The 20,659-nt window shown below is 37.8% G+C and overlaps 1 protein-coding gene across 9 annotated transcripts in view; it reads right to left on the bottom strand.

Annotated features, from left to right (window-relative positions):
- PLEKHA7 (pleckstrin homology domain containing A7) overlaps positions 1–20,659 on the bottom strand; it is a 159,076-nt gene that overhangs the window by 36,909 nt on the left and 101,508 nt on the right. For 8 of the 9 annotated variants that reach the window (XM_037402505.1, XM_037402508.1, XM_037402507.1 and 5 more), the window contains 5 exons: positions 14,717–14,821; positions 12,884–12,956; positions 11,589–11,689; positions 4,409–4,587; positions 1,829–2,317 (listed from right to left, as the gene is read on the bottom strand). In XM_037402505.1, coding sequence (XP_037258402.1) covers positions 1,829–2,317; positions 4,409–4,587; positions 11,589–11,689; positions 12,884–12,956; positions 14,717–14,821 — 947 coding nt within the window. The remainder of the gene's footprint in view (positions 1–1,828; positions 2,318–4,408; positions 4,588–11,588; positions 11,690–12,883; positions 12,957–14,716; positions 14,822–20,659) is intronic. The other variant, XM_037402506.1, reaches the window with a different exon arrangement.

Below are 20,659 nucleotides of genomic sequence, written 5' to 3'. Positions count from 1 at the left end.
GACTAAGTGGTCCACTCATATTTACTAAAATCAAAATAGAATGTCAATCAAATCATTGACTCCCTTAGATATCTATATCCTGCAATCAAGCCAACATTTGACAACTAACATGCCATTTCTGTCCATCAGCTAAGTGCACTGCGACAGCCTCTTCAGGCTTAGAGAGGGTACCGTTTAAAAGATTAATCTATTCATCTTCAGGAAGGTAACGTTCAATTTATTTTGAACTCAAAGAATATAGCAGCACTTGTCAAGGAAAGACAAAGAAAACAAGGTCAACTGAACTAAAATAGAACACAAAGAAAGTTCTTAAGAAAAAAAATTATACATATATATATATATAGAGAGAGAGAGTTAGATTTTGGTTACATTGCTGTAGTGAACTCTCGTGAAGTTTCATTGAATACTTGGCAGCTCCAGCTGAGGTAGCTGGTTTTATCTAAAACAAAAACTGGCACCTGCAGCAGCGCTATCTTAACTCTACACCTGATACACACTTAAAGGTGATTTACTGGAAAGAGTAATTAGGAAGAAAACAGTACTTAGCTATCACTCAAGCCTGTTTACTGCCTATATTTTTGATGTGAAAAACATCAACACTTTTTTTTTTTTTTTTAAGCGCGGGCTAATTAGTTTAACAGTTTTCTGTTATTATTTTTGACTAATACACCCGTGGGTGTAAGAAGAACCAACATACCAAGTACTTTTTTTCATTAAAATCATATACTTTTGGGAAGTATTGCTTGATATCCAAGCAAAAAAGATGTAAGTAAATTGACTCTAGCAGTCTAGAAAAATGTTAAACAGTATTGTGAAGTATAAAAGCTGCTTCAAGGGTAATTCCAAAGATTAAAAAATGGACTTCCAAACAGAATCAGCAAGTCTTAAATTTCCTGACCAATGTTAGGTAAGCATTAAAAAAAAAATACTAAAAGTTTTCTCCCTCCTGAATCCACATGCTGATTATAATTAATTTTAGCAAATTTATAAGGTACTAATTCAACAGGTTATCCATATTTTAAAAATCTTAACCTGCAGCACAGAGCCCAACTGTCTGTCCTGCCACTTGACACAAGGTGACACTCTGAATTGATGCATATATATACATCACTTCATTTTTTCACGCTTTGATAGTAAAGCAGTTATGAGATTTTCAAATGACAAAAGCATTCCAGTGTGCATTCCACGTCTTGGTACAATTTATGTAATTTTGAAAAGGGAAAAGAGAATCCCGGAGACCATGGGAATCCTAGGACCTCTTCATTAACTAAATTAATATACGGAGACCTTTCAATATGTGACACACACACTGGGGCTTTGAGTGCACTGATCTGATACAGAGGAGTGAATGGACGTTTGGAACAGGAACAGAAAGTACAAAAACACCCAATCAGCATTCTTTACCTTTAAGTGGAAAACTATTATCTATAATTTATGTTGTGTAGCTGTTTATGAATTAGAGGTAACTGAGGGCTGCACTTCACTTCCTGGCTCTTCAATTGCAGCAAAATTTAAGAACTTTTAAGTATCCACTGTGATTAAAAACAGGCAAAAAAAAAAAAGCAGCACTTTAATCTCACTTTTTCTATCTGCAATACAGTAACAACATTAAAGGGATTTGATTAGTCAATCCCATATTGACTGCCCCCCAAGACAAACACCTGAAAAATACCATTCTGCACTGCTGAAAGAGAAAGTAAGTTTCCTTAAATATTGTCTCTGCAAAACACCATTCTGATTTGCACTAAACCTATCACTAGCACATATTTTCCTTTAACTTCAGAAAATGCCATTTGGCAGTCTATGTAAAGATGGGCCCATTACTAACCTTTTTGTATCTCCTTTTTGGACTTTTACCCAGTGCTCCACTTGAGCCATGTTACTTTTCCTTTGAATCTGTTTATCTGGATTTGTTCTGGGAACAAACCCTCTTTTATACGAGCTGGTACCATTCTGCTGCTCCACTAGGCCAGCACTCATACTTAATGAACTAGGAAGCGTTCCATTCTTCTCAGCTGGCTGAGGCTGAGCTACTTGGGACCACGATGCATTCGTTAAGTCTGGAAATAATGAATCAGCTTCTCTTAACGCATGCTTAGCCTTTCGCTTCTTAGTTTCCAGAGTTTCTTTTCTGTGGCTATAATGCTCCTCCTCCTCTTTTTCTCTTCTTATCTCTTCACGTTTATCATATCCAAGCATTTCAGCTGATTTTTGATAACTTTCTTTCGTATCCGTAATCTCTGCTTTCACACAATCTTTGCAGGCATCCACGTGATTGACTTGGGGAACAGCTTGCTGATCTACTTTTTCACTTTCCCTGAAAACAAAATACATTACTGAAATGAGCACTGCTAAACCGCTAAAAGCTGATGTGGTCTTGTTACTATTTTAGAAAGGATACCCACAAAAGCACATTCTCCAAGCTGTGATAGTTTTGACATGTTAAGAGAGAGATGCTCAGCAAAACTCCCATTGTTACCCCAGTTAGACAAAAGATACCTTTAGAGTGCTACCAAAAAAGCAGAAATTATTTATATGCATCCATAAAAATGACTGAAAACACTAATATTGTATGAAAGAAGTGTTCAATTTGTGTAATATTAATGTACAAAAACCTGTACAAAATAAAGTCTTCCTATCCTAGGAAACACTGAAAGCCAAAAAATCAAAACCAAACTGCCAACTGCTCGTTGCAAAGTAAAAGTAGTCTTCCGTATCTTTGCAGATGCCTTGAGGACTAGTCATTTCTGGCCAAGAGGACAGAAAAATATCTACATTTGAGTCAGTACTATCATTGTCCAGGGCATTTTTAACTTGGGGGATATTCCTACAAAAAATAAAATAATAAAAACCTACCTCCATTGGTCCCAATACATATTGCAATGCACACTGGTTTACTTATTTATCTTATTGCCTAAATATTTAAAAAATTCCGTATCAGAAATCTTGACATTAAACTTACAACACACTGTAAAATGTCTAAGGATCCTAAAAGTTTTATGTTGCTTTTGACACATAACATACTTCATTTGCAATTTTCTTCATCTCTTTACAATGATAAGCTTCTCTACAACATTTTTTTTCCGTTACAATTCAATGGAGCATCACTGATCTTGCAGTAGCACCTCATCTTCTCTAAAACTAAGTTCAGCTTCTTTAAAGCTTTATGGAAAGTGAATTCTGAATAAGTGCCATGAAACAATTGTTTTCACTTTAGTCTACTTAGTGTCTCAAAACGAATATTTTACTAGGAGGAAGGACACTTGGATCAATACTTCTAATGTACCAGACTTCCCCAATTTTTCAATTATTCCTATCCTTATGAAGAAGATAAAGAAAAAAAACCAAACCACCCAGGTAACAGGTTATATGTTATTTGAATTTAAATTAAATCCAGAAAGTTTTAACATAAAATTATACAGGATGCAAAGCTCTGGAAGAGATGCTGATTTTATTTTTTGCTTATATGTGATTTGCCAAAAGCAAGCAGTAGAGCGAGATACTCTGAGAAACTGCACCATGACATTTTAATCCTCACAGCCCCAACACTTCAAAGCAGGGTTGTCTCACAGTAGAGTCTTCTTTCACAAGGAGTTGTAGGGGAAGAATCACATTCCAAAGTCAAAACATCAAGAAAGCTACATCAGTTTTAAGAAAAGGGGAAAACTGGAAGCACATGAAGGCACAGCTGGCTTTGTTTGCCTCTAGCACTAATTAAGAACAATGGAACAAAAGACATCCTTCTTTTCCAACAATGCTTTTCTTCTATATGGAGAAAAATATAAAACACTCTTACAAGTACTAAAGGCCACCAAAGTAAAAAAAAAAAAAAAAACAAAAAACAAAACCAACAAAAAAACCAGTTAACACCTGCATACATTAGTCAATATCCATAACTTTAAACACATGATTTACTCATCTTTAACATTCTTTTCCATCTTAACAGCATTTTAATCCCAGTTCTAAACACTCATTTGAAACAACTAGTCACTTTTCTGACTTTTCCTTTTTATTTATCTCCCCTCAAGGCTGCCAACTGGCTGTTGCAGCTGTATGGATTTGCTCACAAAATCTGTAACTTTTTAACTGAAATTCCCTAAAAAAATTAAATATATACAGAAATTAATCCATGTCACTAAATGTGGGCACACAATTTGCATGTAGACACTAATACCAAACACCAGGTTTTCTTAATTAAGGTTAGTTAACTGATTTGCAGTAGAACATAAATTAGAAATAATTATTTCTTTAAAATGGGAATTACTTTCATGCACACATTTATAAATATCTCATTCAGAAATCACCCCCAACCTGATTTTATTTTTATATATATATATATTTTAAAATTTTACATATATATATAAAACATTTTTTTTTTAAAGCTACCAGTTTCGTCTAATGAACTTGCCTCTTTAGTGAAGAGCGTGTCTGCATAAGAGCAGCCTGATTCATAGCCCTGATCCAGCCATTCATATCCTCTTGGGTATCTGCACTGAAGTAGTACGTCCGCATCCCTGAATGCTCTGCCTGAGAGCCAATAACAGAATTCTTATTATAAATATATGCCCGCATACCTGTATGAACAGCCTGTAAGAACAAGGAAAAGAAAAAAACGTTAGACAGTCCTTTAATTTTTTCCCCCAGAAAAGCTCCTGTAACTTTTCCTGCTATCTTTTTAAAAAGCTTTCCAGATTGTTTGACTGTTTCTTGAATATAGGGTAGAATTATTACACTGCCACAATGGGCCACTGTGTAGCAAACTCAAACGACACACTCTGATTTTTACTGAAATTCCTCTACTTCTTTCTCGCACTATTAAGCTAAAAGCGCAGTGCTTCTGTTTTTCATAGTAGGAAATTTCAGCTTTTCATTTTCTCTTAACTAATGTATTTAATTTGCCATAAATACCATACAAAACAAATTAAAGAAATTCTCTCCGAGACATGCATGAGCAAGCCAATTTTCCCAGGTCATTTAATAAAGCAATTTATTCAGACAAAACACAGACAGAAATCTTAAAATTCAAGCAATTAAACTGCTTATTTAAGAACTGATTATAATGCTGTTAAGATATTTTGGTTAAAGCGTGCACTTGAACCTTTATATTAGCTGCAAAATCACAAGACTTACTGATAAAGTTAGTAACACTGGTAGAATTATCACAGCACATAAAATGTTGACAAGTATCTCTGCTCACCAAAATACTCCATGAAATTCCACTGCAAACTAAAGTTACTTCGAAATTCCTCTATATTCAATGCTCAATACGGAATGTCTTTGTAACTCTAGACCAGTTAAATTCAATCAAATCTCATCCACATTTGTACAAGCAATAGTATAGATATTACTAACTCTTTATCAGTCCTGCAACACTCAACTACATTTCCTCAAAGTTACTTTACTGATGTGCTTGAGATTAGTAGGGAGAGATGCATCCCCTCGCTTTCCAAAAAACTGAAGACAGTATACTCTGCTGGAAAACTCACGTAATGACATCAAAATAAAATTGGTAATTTAAACCACTTTTTATAAAACTAAACCTGCTATCACATGCAAGTGATGATGAATGAATGAATGATAATGATGATGAAAAGCTGATGACATGAAACACTGCTGAGATAGGTTTGGGTTTTTTAAAAGGAAAAGAAATGATTTTCAACTTTTCTTTTAAAGGTTACACATATTTCAAAAGTCTTCCCTAAATGACAGATCTTTTTATTTTGATGAAATCCTCTCCCCCTCAATACTCAAATTTAAAAAATCCTCACAACAGTCTATAATCTCAGATGGCTTCAGAAACACAGCAATGGTTTTGACAAAACCCAGGCTATTTAATCCGGGGCACACCTCCCTAAATGTTATAATTTCAGCTGTTTACCCTGATTTTCCCAAATCACCATCATCTTAGAGACTCGTATCAACATCTCCAAGGAGCAAAACATTTGCTGGCTATTAGAGTGCTTTAAGTTTTGTGGAACATTTACTCCCTTTCTATCACAGCTTGTTCTTATAAATGGGTGAAATGTGGTCTTTCCCTCCTGCACCTCAAGCAAGGAAGCCTCAGGATGTTTTGAGAACCCGCAGTAGAAAGGCTGAGACTGCAGCAAAGCAGCCTGCTAGAAAAAGGAGGAAGAGGAGGAAAAGGTTACACAGAGAAGTTCCAAGACTCACTCTTGCTCAAAAGAGTCTCTGCTTCCCAACAGCGTTGGCTAGTAAGGGAATCAAGGCGGCTCCTTTTCTCCCTTCCCACTAGGAAAATAGACTTACATACATGAAACAGCTGCTCTGACCAACTGTGTTTTTAGGAATCAAAGGGTTTTCTTCATGTTTGCCTGGCTGAGTTCTTTGTGTTGGAGTATTTTTTGGTTTTATTGGATTTTTTTGCCATTTAGAGAGTATAACAAATGGTCAAACCCAATATGATCTAGAAGCATTTGATTCATTGCAATTTATGGTTAGCATCCAGTGTAAGAAGAGACCAGAAACTGGCAGCTCCAGATGGAAAGGAAAACAGTAATTTACATGCTAGACCTTATAACTAAAGGGTTCTTCCACTGACCGCGTTGAGCCCATAGAAGCGTGATGCTAGAATTCAGAAGTGACTCCTACAGAAAATCAGATTACACGTGGCCTGCTGCAGGTGACAGTGGGACCCCACCATCCACTGGTTATATACTTTCTGAAAAAACTAACTGCAGAGCATACACATCAATAAATGGATTTAACAGCTGTCTGTCTTAATTGCCCTGTACGTCCTGATCAACATAATCCATTTGCCTTTCAGGTTGTTTTCCAGCAGTGCATGATGAACACAGCTGAAACATTGCCTAAGAAGCTGTAGGTGAAAGCAGTATAAAAATGTGAAGTATGTTGCACTGCTCTCCCCTGAGACTGGAGCCATCAGGGCCATAAACATTCATAGCTGCAGAAGGGATAACAGAGGTGGTGTGTTATTCTCAACAAACATGACATTCTGAAGCTCGTAACATATACAACCGGTTAAAGGAAAATTCCAATATATTTCAGTTATTTATTAGTAGTGTGTTTTATACGCAAGAAAGCCACTTTGTGCCGATGTGCTGTAGCAGTCACTGCTAGCAGACACAGAAGCGAGCGGGTTTGGATTTGTTTGGTCTTTTTATTTTTTTAAAGCAATAGCTATTAGGATGACTACAGCATACTAAAAAGCCTAAAACACAGCACATGCGCGCACGTACACCATACACACAACAAAGAAAAAATAATATTGGTACCTATTCATGCATTCAGATGCCTTAATGTGGATAGACTGAGAAGAAAAGCAGTCTCTCTCCCATAATGCACAGAAGGAGAAATGGACAGTAAACCCCAAGAGCATATCAATAAGACAAAGCAAGGACAAAAGGTTAAACAAGTTAAAATCATGAAGATTCACGTTTCCAAAGAAAATACTTAAGAAAAACTATACTAAAAGTAACTAAGGCTTAGAGCTGTTCTGCTCACCTCCAATAATTCCAGATTCCTAGGAGAGAAGCAGCCACAGTTCATAGGACAAAGGGATGGGGAAGGGAACATCTTTCTAATAATTGTAATCTTTCAAAGTCAGTCCTCTCAGTAAGCTATAACATACAGGAAAATCTCCCTTGTCCTGAAGTTCGGTATTTATGACCATTTCTGAGCAAAAATTGAAATAGTACTCTGAGTCTTCACTATAAACACAACAGCAGCACACTACAATCTAACTCATCTTTCACCCTCAAATAACACTGAGTTTTTTTCAGGACTTTAGAAGCTAGAACCTTCCCTCTTTCAAAGTCTAAAATGACACCTCTCAAATTTATAGGCCTTGGCATTCCTGCACCTGACTCCCCAGACCCAGAGAAGTTTTAGAAGCAATATGGGAGCCTAAGGAAGCAACAATGATCCAGAGAATCTTAAGGAACAAACTAAATCAGGGTTTTTTTCAGGAAAACCAGTGAGATCAAAGAAACAGATAAGAAGTTTGCCCTGGTCCCTGCAGGTCTAAGCAATGAACAGATACTTCCATTAATAAGTCTTAAGAGTGTCAATAATGGTAAGATATTAAAAAAAAAAAGCTGCAGTAGCATCTTCTGGAAGCAATGGTTTGGCCTGGCTTCCTAGGCTCTGAATGTCCTCATGCTGAAAGGGTGTACTTCTGAAAAAATTTAAAAGGCAGTTATCAAAATAAAAAGGAATAATTTGTGTCTCCAATGCTACTTCCTACCTCTGACAAGATCATCTGAGCGTCCTTCATTAACTTTATTTTGTACCAAGATAGGCACCTAAATAAAAGCTTATACTTGCACACATTGTCTTTGCATGAAATTTTGTTGTTTTCTTAACAGCAAATTTGGTAAGCCTTCCGAGTTTCTCTTTTTTGAATTACTGTCAGATTCATATAGATGAGTTTTCATTCTGTATTCTCTCATACATTTTAACACATAGAAGGACCAATTTAAATTAGTTTTTGTGACAGAGGACAATGAGGCTTCTAAAGAGACCATGATAACATGAACCTTCATAAATAGATACTATTCATGTCTAAAATTGTTGTATTCTCTACTACTCACAGGGAGTATTTCCAGCTATATATTAAAGATGCACAAACTTTTTCACATTAAAATCTATACATTGGATTTGTGCTCCCTTACATGTTTCTCAGCAAAAAATTACTGTATTAAAAAATATAGCAATTAGATTAATTAAATATCTTTAAGATGTTACCTACTGAACTAAATATGCAGTAAGAATCCTGGGTTCTAAAAAGCTGTCACGCAGCTTAATGGCAGTAGCTTACAGCTCGTCACAGCAAAAACAACAATGTGAAAACATCGTTGAGATAGATACTTAAAAGCAGAGTTTCTAAACGTAACAATTTCACATACATACTGCCACACTTCAAAGTAGGTTTTTGATTGCATGTGGCCTGCCAGAATGCAGCTCTGCAGGCCTGGAATTATTAAACAGCCAGAGAAACACAAAAGCTTAAAGCTGGGCCTCAGGGGATGCTAAAAGGAAAAGAATTCTGATAACTCCTACGGTGTATGTACGTTTTAAGTTAGCAGTGTTTAACATATATCCTAGCGAGCACGCGTTTTACAAACCTTCTTCTAACTGCATCATATGCAAAAACACCCAAACTAATATGCTGATTTTTTTTTTTGCAGTTTGATGCCTTCTCTAGCATCAAAACCCCACTGTTACTTCAAAGAGCCACTTGATAAGGAAGCCCATACCTCTGTTGTAACAGAGGATTTACAACAATCTGAATAAATGACAGGCCAAACGTAAAAAGTGACATGGCACATTCTCCCACTCATTCAGGATGTAAATGTGAAAAAGCCTTATCTTTATTTTGGGCTTAATCTCCTTGTGTTTTCTATTTCTGGCTGCGCTACGTCGCGAGACAGAATGTCCGTCTGCGCTCTGGATATTGAAGTGTACTGACAAGATTAGATAAAGGTAATGGCTGGTGAGTGATGGAATGCCAGTACGGCCGTGCTCCTGCCGCCCTGTGCCCACAGCCCACTCCGTGACGACCGAACATCAGTGTTGGATGGTGTCCATGCGACAGGAATCACAAAATCTTCCTGCCACCCTAGGAGCTGGTTCTAAACAAAAGGAAACTGCAGCATCTAGTCTGCAGTCAATCATCAAACACCTAAAGCGAAGTTAAGATTGGCCCAACAAACTCATACCTGAAATGTATGTTGTAGATTTTTTTAATATAGATTTCTAGCATAAAGTTTCTTTTGCTATTTTTATGTCCACTATTCAGTAATAACCCTATGTTGAAAGTCTCAGGTTACAGGCTCATACTGATTTTCAGAAAAAGACTCAGATTAAAGACATGGTAGAGCTCATATAGGTATAATACTCTAAAAAGAACAGGGGAAGTCTGCATTTGCTTCTGAAAACATTTAATCATGATCACACCATGGATTGTACTCCACAGGAAAGGCACAACTTGGCAGTGGTGACTTGAGAGCTCACCTATAGAACATACTGCTTGGAAACTACATATATGTGCGTGTGTATATTTATACACATACGCGTACACGCACACACACACGCATACATACATACACTTATCACCAATAGTGTTAAACTGGTTAACAATCCTAATATACATTCGATTAACATTTGCACACCCTTTCAATAAAATAAAAAGCAGATTTTTTTTTTTTTTAAACTCAAAGCAACTAGATGCTATTGCTACATTCCTTATCTCCTTCCCCAGCCTGCACTAACATTCAAGAGAGTTAGAAGCCTAGAAGTACACTGGGTCCTCCTCTTTCAGTATGTGCTTCTTCCTAGGAAAAGGCTCTACAAGAGGAGGGCTCTATAAATTACACTCATTAAATATTGGGGTGGAATGCTTTTCTTAAAAAGAAGGTCCCCTTCTAGCTTCTCCTGCTATCTTATGACCAATGCATTTGAAAAAATACAATAAATATTGCCAAAGTGCACTGGGTCTTTTTTTAAACACATTTCCCAAGTTAATACTTGTTTAATAAATGTCAAACCACTACCCACTTCAAAATAGAAGCAAAAGTAATAAAAGACAGTCTACAGTTTTAAAACACTACAAAAAAAAAAAACCAAAATGCAAAAGGAAGTCTAAACTGAGCAGACATTCTTCATCATTTCAGCACAGAAAAGATTTAAACGAAGTTTTCTTCTAGAGGTCCTAAAGTATACCTGATCAAAACCCAATTTCTAAATTTCCTTTTTTTTAAGTACATAGTTAATTTGCTTGACAGAAAAACAAGTTCTGCTTCAAGTACTGGTAGAATTTAAAACTGCAACATACACTGAAGTTTATAAACTTTGCCTTAGTGCTGCAGTTCAGACAAAACAACTGGAGCCAGGTTTTTCCACTGTCAAGAAGAAAAGTATGTTTTACTTCCATTTTCGTAGTTTTTTATAACAAAAATAACTGTAAATTACACAATCCATTATTTTTTTTAAAGAAAAAACACAAAACCAATCTCAAACAAAAATAATTTTTCTTACATGTCACTTAGGACAAGTATTGCTCCCCCCCAAAAAAGGGGAGAAAAACCTGGTTACTCTTACTCCCCTTGAAATGAGGAAATTAAACATCAGAAGCTACAGCACTGTCACCTTCCAACTGTGAGAACTGAGCTGATTATTTTACTTTTAAAAAAATACAACAAACGCCAAACCAAACTACCATCAGTCCACTATGAGTGGACTTTATATAGTACTCTATATAAAGAATAAAAAAAGACAACTTCTCTTTGAATGTGTAAACAATACTGGAACAACTTACCAATACTAATTTCTGATTTTAGAAACAGGATCTTTACTCAGATCTTTACTCACAGACACCTTACTAAGCTGTAAAGACACTGACATAGTAACAGACGTATGAATGGCACTTGTTTTGCTGCTTATGAATTGACATGTCATGTGTGAACAGGCAGTCAACAAAGCTGTCTACTTTTTGAAAAAAGTAATAAATAATACAGGAAAGCAGAAGATGTTTCTGTTTACAACAGCAGCTTTTCTAATGCAAATAAACATTTTAAAATACAATTAGCTAACAAGCTTTTTCACTGTACCTTAAAAGAAAACTTGCGATTGATGCGATCTTCAGGTCCAACTGGCGAGATGACGTAACTAGGCAATGGTATGCTGCCCAGAACAGATTCTTCTCTGCTGTCTGTTGAAAAAAAATAAAAAAATAGAATCTCACTCACTGCACTTTTCAGTGGGTTAACAATACATTCTCCTTTACGGACACACAGACAACAGGCATTAAGCAGAAAGAAGAGCAGTTCAGACTGGATGTAAGGAAAAGCATTTTCCTCACGAGGACAGAGCACAGCAGAACAGGCCAACGAGGGAGGCTGTGCCATCTCCATCCTCAGAGGTTTTCCGTGCCAGACTAGATTAAGCCCTGAGCAACCCAGGCTGACTTCTTCCCTGACCATACTTTCACCAGGCGGTTGGACTAGACACTTCCTAAGTCCTTTCTGACCTGAATATTTTTATGACTCAACACCAATAATATATGGAGAAAAATGTTTTCTTCTTAAAGAAAAAAGACTGATTTTTTTTGAAGAAAACCAGGTTTGGTTTTTGTGAAGTTTTTTTTTGCAAGTGTTGATTTTTCAGTTTCAGACAGAAAAATACACTTCAAGAATAAAGCTTATTGTGACAAATGAACTCTGACAGGCTGCATAACATGATGGACCTTCCATTTAGCATTCTACATCTACGCTAATTGCTGTAATTAGGAAACCTCTATTACTGATGGCTCTAAAGTGATCAGCAGCAGAAATACAGTGCCTAGAAATATGAATTCAAGATTCATAATCTGTAATGCCTTCCCCAAACTGTACCACGCTACACCATACTCAAAACTTAAAAATAACCTTACATAATACTACTATTGCTATTTCAGCCTGTGATCACATGTTACCTTTTTTGGTAGAAATACGGGACTCAGAAGTTCTCACTTTTACATTGTCCCTTGGATTAAAGCTGAACCAATGCTTTGATCTGGCCATAGTGCATTCTCAAAAGATCAGCTGTGCAAGGTCAAACAAGTAGGTAACACAACATAGACCAGCAATCAGCTAAGTCTTAAACTGGTATTGCAGCCAAACGTTTTGCAACATAAACCTTGGCATGTATCAAAGATAAGTTATGTGGCAAAAGATCATACAGGAACTCCTTGTTCCCCAGCTGTGGCCTGAAATTTGCTGTGCATTAAAGACATGGATAAGTAATTGTTTCACTATGCATCTTCTCAGGATAACTAATCCAAAGAGTTCAATTAATTTATGCTTGCAATGTGATTTGAACAAGCGAACTGCTACAGACTAAGTCGAAAGAGCTAGTATCTACTCACCTTTGTAGTAAAACAAACAATAATCAGCAAGCACAAACCATCGCCTCTTCCATAATCTCATCCCAGAGCTATCCTGAAATGCAAATGTGTTTTCATTTAAGGACAGTTAACAGCATATCACACAACACTGTACCAGTGAGTAGTTTACCAGAAGTTTACCTAAATATGGTATTAATTGCAAAACCAAGCGTTTTATATTTTAGCAAAATATTATGTACTAAAAAAGGTAAGAGGCAAAACATCCAGCTATAAAATAATCAGGGAAGAATATTCAAACTGCTAATTTTCCTTAAGTAATTAAACCCGCATCCCAAAGAGCATTCAGATTAACCTGATAGACAACCAATGCATATTTTATCTAGACAGATTTATCTGCCATGAAGAAACAAAGTATGCATCTGGATGGCACGAACTCCAGCAGGGACTGCCTGTAGACCAAGATGAAAATCACTACACAGCTGTGAAGTACGACCTCACATTTCAGGCAATGATCCCCTATAATTCTGCAGTCCATCTCCCATATGTTACTCATGCCTAAAATGTAATTTAATCAAATATTCCTTAGGAAATAAAACAGGGTGCATAATGTGCAAATTTTAATGAAGTATAATGTAATATGCCTGTGGAGATCTCTATGTATCTATATCTACATATAATATATACCACCTTGTCAAAATCAGTAATATTTACATAGAAATTTATTTTAGAAGCTTGCAAAATTGCCAGACTGTAACCTGAGCAAGCACTACTCACTCAGCTGAGGTAGGCTTTGATAAGACCAGTAGCAAAGAAAGCATCTTCAGGCTTTAAGACAAAAAGCAATAGCCACAGTGATGTTGTATATACTATCTCCCTTCTTCTTTCTGCAGTCATATTAAGTATGCAAGGACTTTATTCCCTTTTCTTTTTCATGCTGCAATACTGTCAACACACACTGTGTCCGAGTTCTGATTCTGTCCTGAAAACTAATGGACTTGTGTAGTGGATGTCAACAGAGCTGGTAGCAGAATACAGCTCTCTATGCAGGAGGAAGCAGATGGCCGTCAGCGATTTCACCCTTCTGTACATATAGAATCATAATCGTGCGCCTTAGATTTCAGCCTTCTCCTACCCATCCCTAAACCTAGCTGCTGGATCTCTGGTGATCATCTGATGGATGCCAACTCCCTAATTAGAAGCAGGGAAGTATTCTCATATAACAAACAGCTTTATTTACTTTTTGCATTCAAGGACATGCTTCTGTCAGCTTAAGAGCTCAAGATGGAGCAGCTGCAAAATTCTGTTTGTTGAATGAAATCCTACAATCCAGCCTCTGCTTGGACACTGGTCTTGGTGACAGCAAGGTGTCGTGAACAGGTCCCTATCTTCCTTCATTTTCTCCCTCCTGCTTCTGGAGAACAAAAGGCATATGGGTTGGAATTAAGCCTTTGCCAGGTATAAGGGCAGAGGTGAGCAGAAGGAGTAGGTCCTTCACAGCCACCCTTGGGTTTATAATGCGTCCTGAGGGAGACTGAGATCAGCATGGTAGCAAGCCAGCAGGATTGAACAGGGAAGATAACCAGATTTAGACAACAAAGTTATGGCCTTAACATTTAACCATGATGGTGATGTTAATTTATTATTTTTTCCACTTCTGAACCAAAACTGTATGTAAAACTTGGTTTTCACAGTTAAGTACCAGACCCTCATTACAGAAGCTTGTGGGAGTACCCAGCGCTACCCTGCATCGCCAACACTCCAGCTTCTGCTTTTTCAGTTACTTGGAAGGCACTTGATTTTATTTGATGATGGTACTGAAGTCTACGAACAGAAACAGCTGATTACATGCCATACCTGTTTGTGTAGCCAGCCTCTTACTATAACAGGAACATTGGGATTCCTCCTGATAGCTTGATCCCTCTTTCCAAAGCTATGAACTTTGTTTCCAGTCTTCACAACCTATAGAGAAGTATAATGTAGCAGTGGTTTTTAAATGACAGAGACTCATTTCATATTACAAATAACCTCACTGCAATAATTCATACTTCATTACACAGTAACGAAGTATTTGCAGCATTTTCAAGGCCAAGTAAATAGACAATGATATTTACAACATAGCAAAGTCAATCTTCCACGTTCATCAACATATCAGTGCCAGGACAGTCTGCCAGCTCCCAGCTGAACAGCAGGAGCACTGGTGACTCAAGTCAGAAAGGCAGCACTGCTGAAGTTTTAATGTGCTTGGGAAGTATTTCTGGGTGCACTAGAAGAGCTACATGCAAGTCTCTCATGTACGGGATTTTGTGTGCACGAATCCTACTCTTGCTTTTCGTTGTTTCGAGGTATTTTTGGTTGGTTTAGGTTTTTGTTCCCCATTTAAATTAAAACAACATTGATAGCTTAATAAAATGCTTGGACTTCGACCCTGCAAACAAAAGACAGAGTGATGCTGCTAAGGAGGAAACCTAGATGGCAGTAAGTAAAATTACAAGGACTAGTTAATGGTTTACGTTTCACTGCAACCTCAGTTTTGACTCACACAGACAAAACTATTTTAAAAACAAACAAGGAAAGCCTACCAGTCTGTGAAAAAGACAGTGAGACTCTCTGGATGAATAATCTGCCTGCTCTTTTCCAATCTCAGCAGAGTTTGCTACTGCTTTAGGAACCTGAGGTGCACAAACTACCCTTACAGTTGTTCCTGACTTCTCCAAGGAAAAAGCTGTCCAGCTGCACTCTCTGTCTCCTTTCTACCATGTCTCTCCTTTGTTTGAAACTCTCCTCTCAGCTGGTCAGGGTACTGATGCTCTGTCAGCTGCAGACAAACAGCAGCTCTGGAAACGAGCACATTTGCCATATGCAAGGGATGACACCATAGAAATCTCTCAGCCTACTGCTTCTGCCAGTCAGGCAACATCTGGACTAGAAGACAGCATGCATAATAATAAAATATTCTAGCAATGTATGATCACTTTAAATGGATTCTGTTCATTTTGAGGCCAGGCTTTACCAATCTGCACTGAATTTCACATATTTTAGTAGACCTAAGCATACATCTTAATGCAGCATTAAGATAATAGCAGTAATCAGTAAGAAAAAAAAAAAAATCCTCTTTTTCTTTGGTGCTATAGCATACAAACACTTGTACAGAGGTAGCAAAGGGCAGATTTTAGTAGGTGGTTTCCCCACAGTGTGTTTCCCAGGAAGCAGCATGCTGCTTTCAGGCTGCTGGGAACTCGGGTGAGCTGCATGTCACAGTCAGCTCTGTGAAATGCCCCGGACACTGGGGAGATGGGAGGAATGCCAAGTGTGGGCTTTTCCCAAGCAGTGACACCTCCGTAAGAGCCTGCACAAGACAAACGCACAGCCCAGGGCAGCACAGAAGACCACACAAGCAGCCCAGCTGCCTCGGCACCGCACACTGTAAACAGCACCAGGCTCCTGAACAGACGCCCCTGCCGTTCAGCTGGCTGGAACCAGTTCACCATAGAAGCCAGGTGAGGATGGGATCACCAGGATGTCCCGGTCCATTTCTCCACCGTACCTGTGCTAAGGCACTCTGCTAACCGGCTGCAGAGCACTAGCCTTGTGAAAACACGGCGCGTCAGTTATCCCCATAGAATCTCTCCTGGAACTCATGTCCAGACCTATAAGCAGCAAGTCTGACACTGAAGGAAGGAAGGAAGATGATGCTAGGCATTCTGTGTCTGCTATTGAAAAAATCACGAAAGAGGACTTGTGAACCTGTGTCCAAATATCACTGCAGACGAACACACAAAGATGTATCATGAAGGCAGCCAAGCTCTGGATGACCCTATGATCATCAGGCCAAGCCACATATATTTTTATATTTATATATTTATAAATTTATAATATAAATATATTACATTCCTATATATATTTTATATACACATTTAAGGTGAACGAAAAGTAATCGACACAGTTAAGGTTTTAAAAAACTGTTGCTAAGTGTTAGATGCAACAGTTACATTACAAGGGTGACGGGAAGAAAAAAAAAATAATAAAAAAAATAGGAGGCCCAAACTGTTTAAGGCTCTGAAAATCAAAAACCTCTGCTTTGCACCTGAACAGAAATCAACTTACAAAATGTACAGAATTTAGATTCCTAACTTTTCTTTCTCATGTTTATCCTAGGAAAGGTGAATGAACTAAGGAACAGTTAAAGTATAGCTGATCTAGCCTTACAGTAGGGTTTAAATTTGTTTTTTTCATCAGAACCCCTGTCAGCGATCAAGCACTGTGATTCTCTGACCTTATTTAATTTATATATAAAAAAAATAATCACAGACCACAGTATAGAAAAGCCACCCTTCAACTTGGTCAAAAGACCAAACAATTTCTATTACACAGGAGAGGGACATTTTGCCCAAGGCTATGTATTTCATACCAATACAATACCTATAACAGAAACAAAAAAAATAATTTTATGCTGCTTTATGTAATTGAAATTTTCATATCATCTGTAGTATTAATCATCTCATTCTGCTCTGGAATAAAACAAAACATGACTGATATTGAATGTCACACCTTGCTTCCACTGGCTAGAATAAAAGCTAGTTTAAAAGAAAAGGTGTATTTTTAAAAGTATTTGTCTTTACTGCAGTAGTCTTTACCTAATTTAAAATATTCCTATATCATTGTTGTGTGTTGAAGCAGCTGCCTGTGTCACTGAAGACAAAGACGCTGCTTTTGACTTCAGTACACTTGTTATACTGGCTTGTTTGTGAACGACTCATAAGTTTTTGCAAAAAAAATCAACATGTCAAGAGCCAAAATTTTCAAATCCCTTTTCATCACTGCATCACCTTCTTCCTTACAGAAGCCTCTAGCTGAGGAGGAAAGTTACTAACTTAATTACAAAATGTGTGGTTTGTTTTTGTTTTTTTTTTCTAAAACTGGACAGTCAAAAAACCCCACAAACATAGACAGCCTTTCATTTGGAATAGATTTTCTAAATAGCAAAAAGGAAGACTGTAACTTGGTAAAAATACGCAAATACACATAAGAGAACACATAACCTAGCTTTCAATCTACAGGAAATTAAAAAAACCAAAACAAACCCCTACCTGTTTCAGTCATAAACTCTTCCAATCAAAAAACCTCAGTGGTTTAGTAACAAATTAACTCATGAATCCTTCCAGTATCTCTGAGAGGATTAGACAAAATCCTTATTTTTCAGATAGGAAAAACTGAAACTGTCGGAAATTCCTGCTCTTAATATTGAGCATCCATCTACAGCAGCCCTGAGCTAAACGCCGCGCTCCACGCTCCCGCCCCAGAGAGCCCGCACAGAGCCGGCACCATCGCACACCCCCCACTGTTGCCTGTTTCAGCTGCTAGATCCATTCTTCATTTACTTGTTGAAATCCTCACCAGCTCATCTTGGAAAAAATAAACTTCTCTTATGCAGAATCCATCTAAAACACACTCTCAAAATGCAGACTAATAAATACATCACGCTACTGTCCTTTATACTTTCGACTTGGCCAGAGCACTGTGTAGCACCATAATGTTTACAAGCTTCCATTCATACCATTAGATGCTTTAACAGACTGAATTCCACACATACCTCACTCTCAAACTGAAACAGATCCTTTACTCCTCCATATCCTTCACTTGTAATCAATAAAAATGGTTTTTAACATGGTTAATAATGTAACTGAATTGGCTATGAACAATCAGAACTTCGAGACAGAGATCGATTGAGATGTATCAGCACGCCCTTTTGGGTTTTCTTCCCTCAACTCCATCCCTCCTCACATCTCAAAAGGCAGGGTAGACTGCACTGGTCTGAAGTCTTCAGATTACTTATTCAGACAGTGCCAGCATCAAAATGGTGGGGGCCATCCCCAGAATCTATGTGCATTTCTGTAAAACTGCCCATCTCGGGTGTCTCATAAAATGAAGTCATATATTTATATGCGTATCAATGAAACCATGACATAGTGGCAAGTATAAGCCTCATTTTGGCTTTTTTATTTTTCTTCCATCCAACACACTCCTCTTGGATGCTGTATAACTGATTCTTAGACAGAACATCGGAAATTCTCTTTCCAAACAGTTACTTTTTATTCCACAAGTTTTACTCAGTCCGAGTTCAGAGAGGAACACTGCAACAAGCAAAGCAGAAGTCTCCATCTCTTCCATCTGGAGCTGAGAATGACAAACCTGCTGTACAGCTGGGAGCTTACCTTCCCCCTCCACCCCAAAGGCAGCAATTCTTACCTGCCAACTTTCCGCAGAAGACACAAGTGGAAAGCCACACACCTGTCCCTGCACCTTCTGATTGGTACTACTTCAACGCGCACAGCTCTATACAAAAATCAGTTGAATTTGGCTAGGATTCCGACACTATACCTACACAGTCCTGTGATGGCATTTGAAGGACAAAATTAGGAAAGCATTTCATAGAAGATAATAATTAGCTACGGGTAAGTAAAGACCTTTGCCATGATAAACAGAACATGTCTCTAGCTCCATGGTTGTGTCTCAAGTCTGCGTCTGGGAATTCACTCTTTGAAAGAATGATCATGGAAGAAAACATTTAGAAATAGATGAAAGAATCTTAAAATCTACTCTCAATGTGCCAAGTCAACCTCAAAATGGAGGATAGGTTATTCACTTGACGGCCTCTGCTCTCATTGCTAGTTTACTTGAATTGATTTTGTGCTAGGCTGCGAAGGAATTCAACAAATCTGACTCTACAGAACAAGGAGTGATTTCAAGCCTGGAAACGCACGCAACGATGCAACAAAGCATATATATCAGACAGATGTTTGTTCTCCGTCTTAATCAGAACTCCAGTAAAGTATTTATTGAGGGTCTGCAGCAGGATGGATATTATACAAATGAACTTGGTGGAGAAGCAAAATACAGGCAAGCCCTCTTTCAGAGCTCTACTCAAAGTCTAAAGCTGCATCAAAAAAAATGCCACACCTGGGAGCCTACCGGAAGCATGTGTAGCCACACTGATAGCGGACTGCAAACAAAATAGAAGCAGAGACCAAAATACAGACCAACGGAAGTTTTGGGAGGTGATTCTGGATATGCTCCCAGCTGCGATGAAAGAGCATTACCCTCATCTTTAGCGGAGTGGTTCCGAGATCTCCAGTAAAGGATCCTCTAGCATGTGGGTGGCCCCCTAAGTTGTATCCAGTCACCATGTTTGATCTCACTGTTTCGAAAAGCCTGATTAGATCAGGGCAAACACATGACAAAGGGAAACAGCGGGAGAAGGTGACAAAGCATGCACGCTTTTTGGCGGAAGCATGATCCTGGGTGAGTTAAAGCCAACTGTGTCACTGAAGAATTCCCCAGCTCAAAGCAGAGTATCAGGTCCCCATTAACTGCTGGTTTTAAAAGCAGAAAAATGAGCTTTCTGCCTCTAATGCTGGCTTAAGAACAATTACAGTAAGAAGGATAAACACAGTAGACACAAATGTCCAAGTGCTGTGGTAAGTTCAACTGTTAAGAGATATCAAAAAGAAATGTATCAAGTAATTCAGGTAACCTACTAAGTTTACTGTTTTCAGCGATAACTTCATCTAGCACTTCAAAGATAAATGTATTCTTGAGAATTGACACATGACAATCTTTGTGTTGGTCCACTAACCTATACATTTTCAACCTCAAAAAATATATTTTTTTTATCTTTTCACGAAATTGCTTTCATCCTCTCCAATATTTACCCAAACATATAAAAACATGAGAATAAGATTTTAAGTGATGGCCTCAATAAAAATACCTTTGCAACCAATTTGGCAAAGTCCTTTCTTC

This window comes from Falco rusticolus, chromosome 10 (genome assembly GCF_015220075.1).
Source record: "Falco rusticolus isolate bFalRus1 chromosome 10, bFalRus1.pri, whole genome shotgun sequence".
Lineage (NCBI taxonomy): Eukaryota > Metazoa > Chordata > Aves > Falconiformes > Falconidae > Falco > Falco rusticolus.
This window is presented reverse-complemented; position numbering and strand designations above follow the sequence as displayed.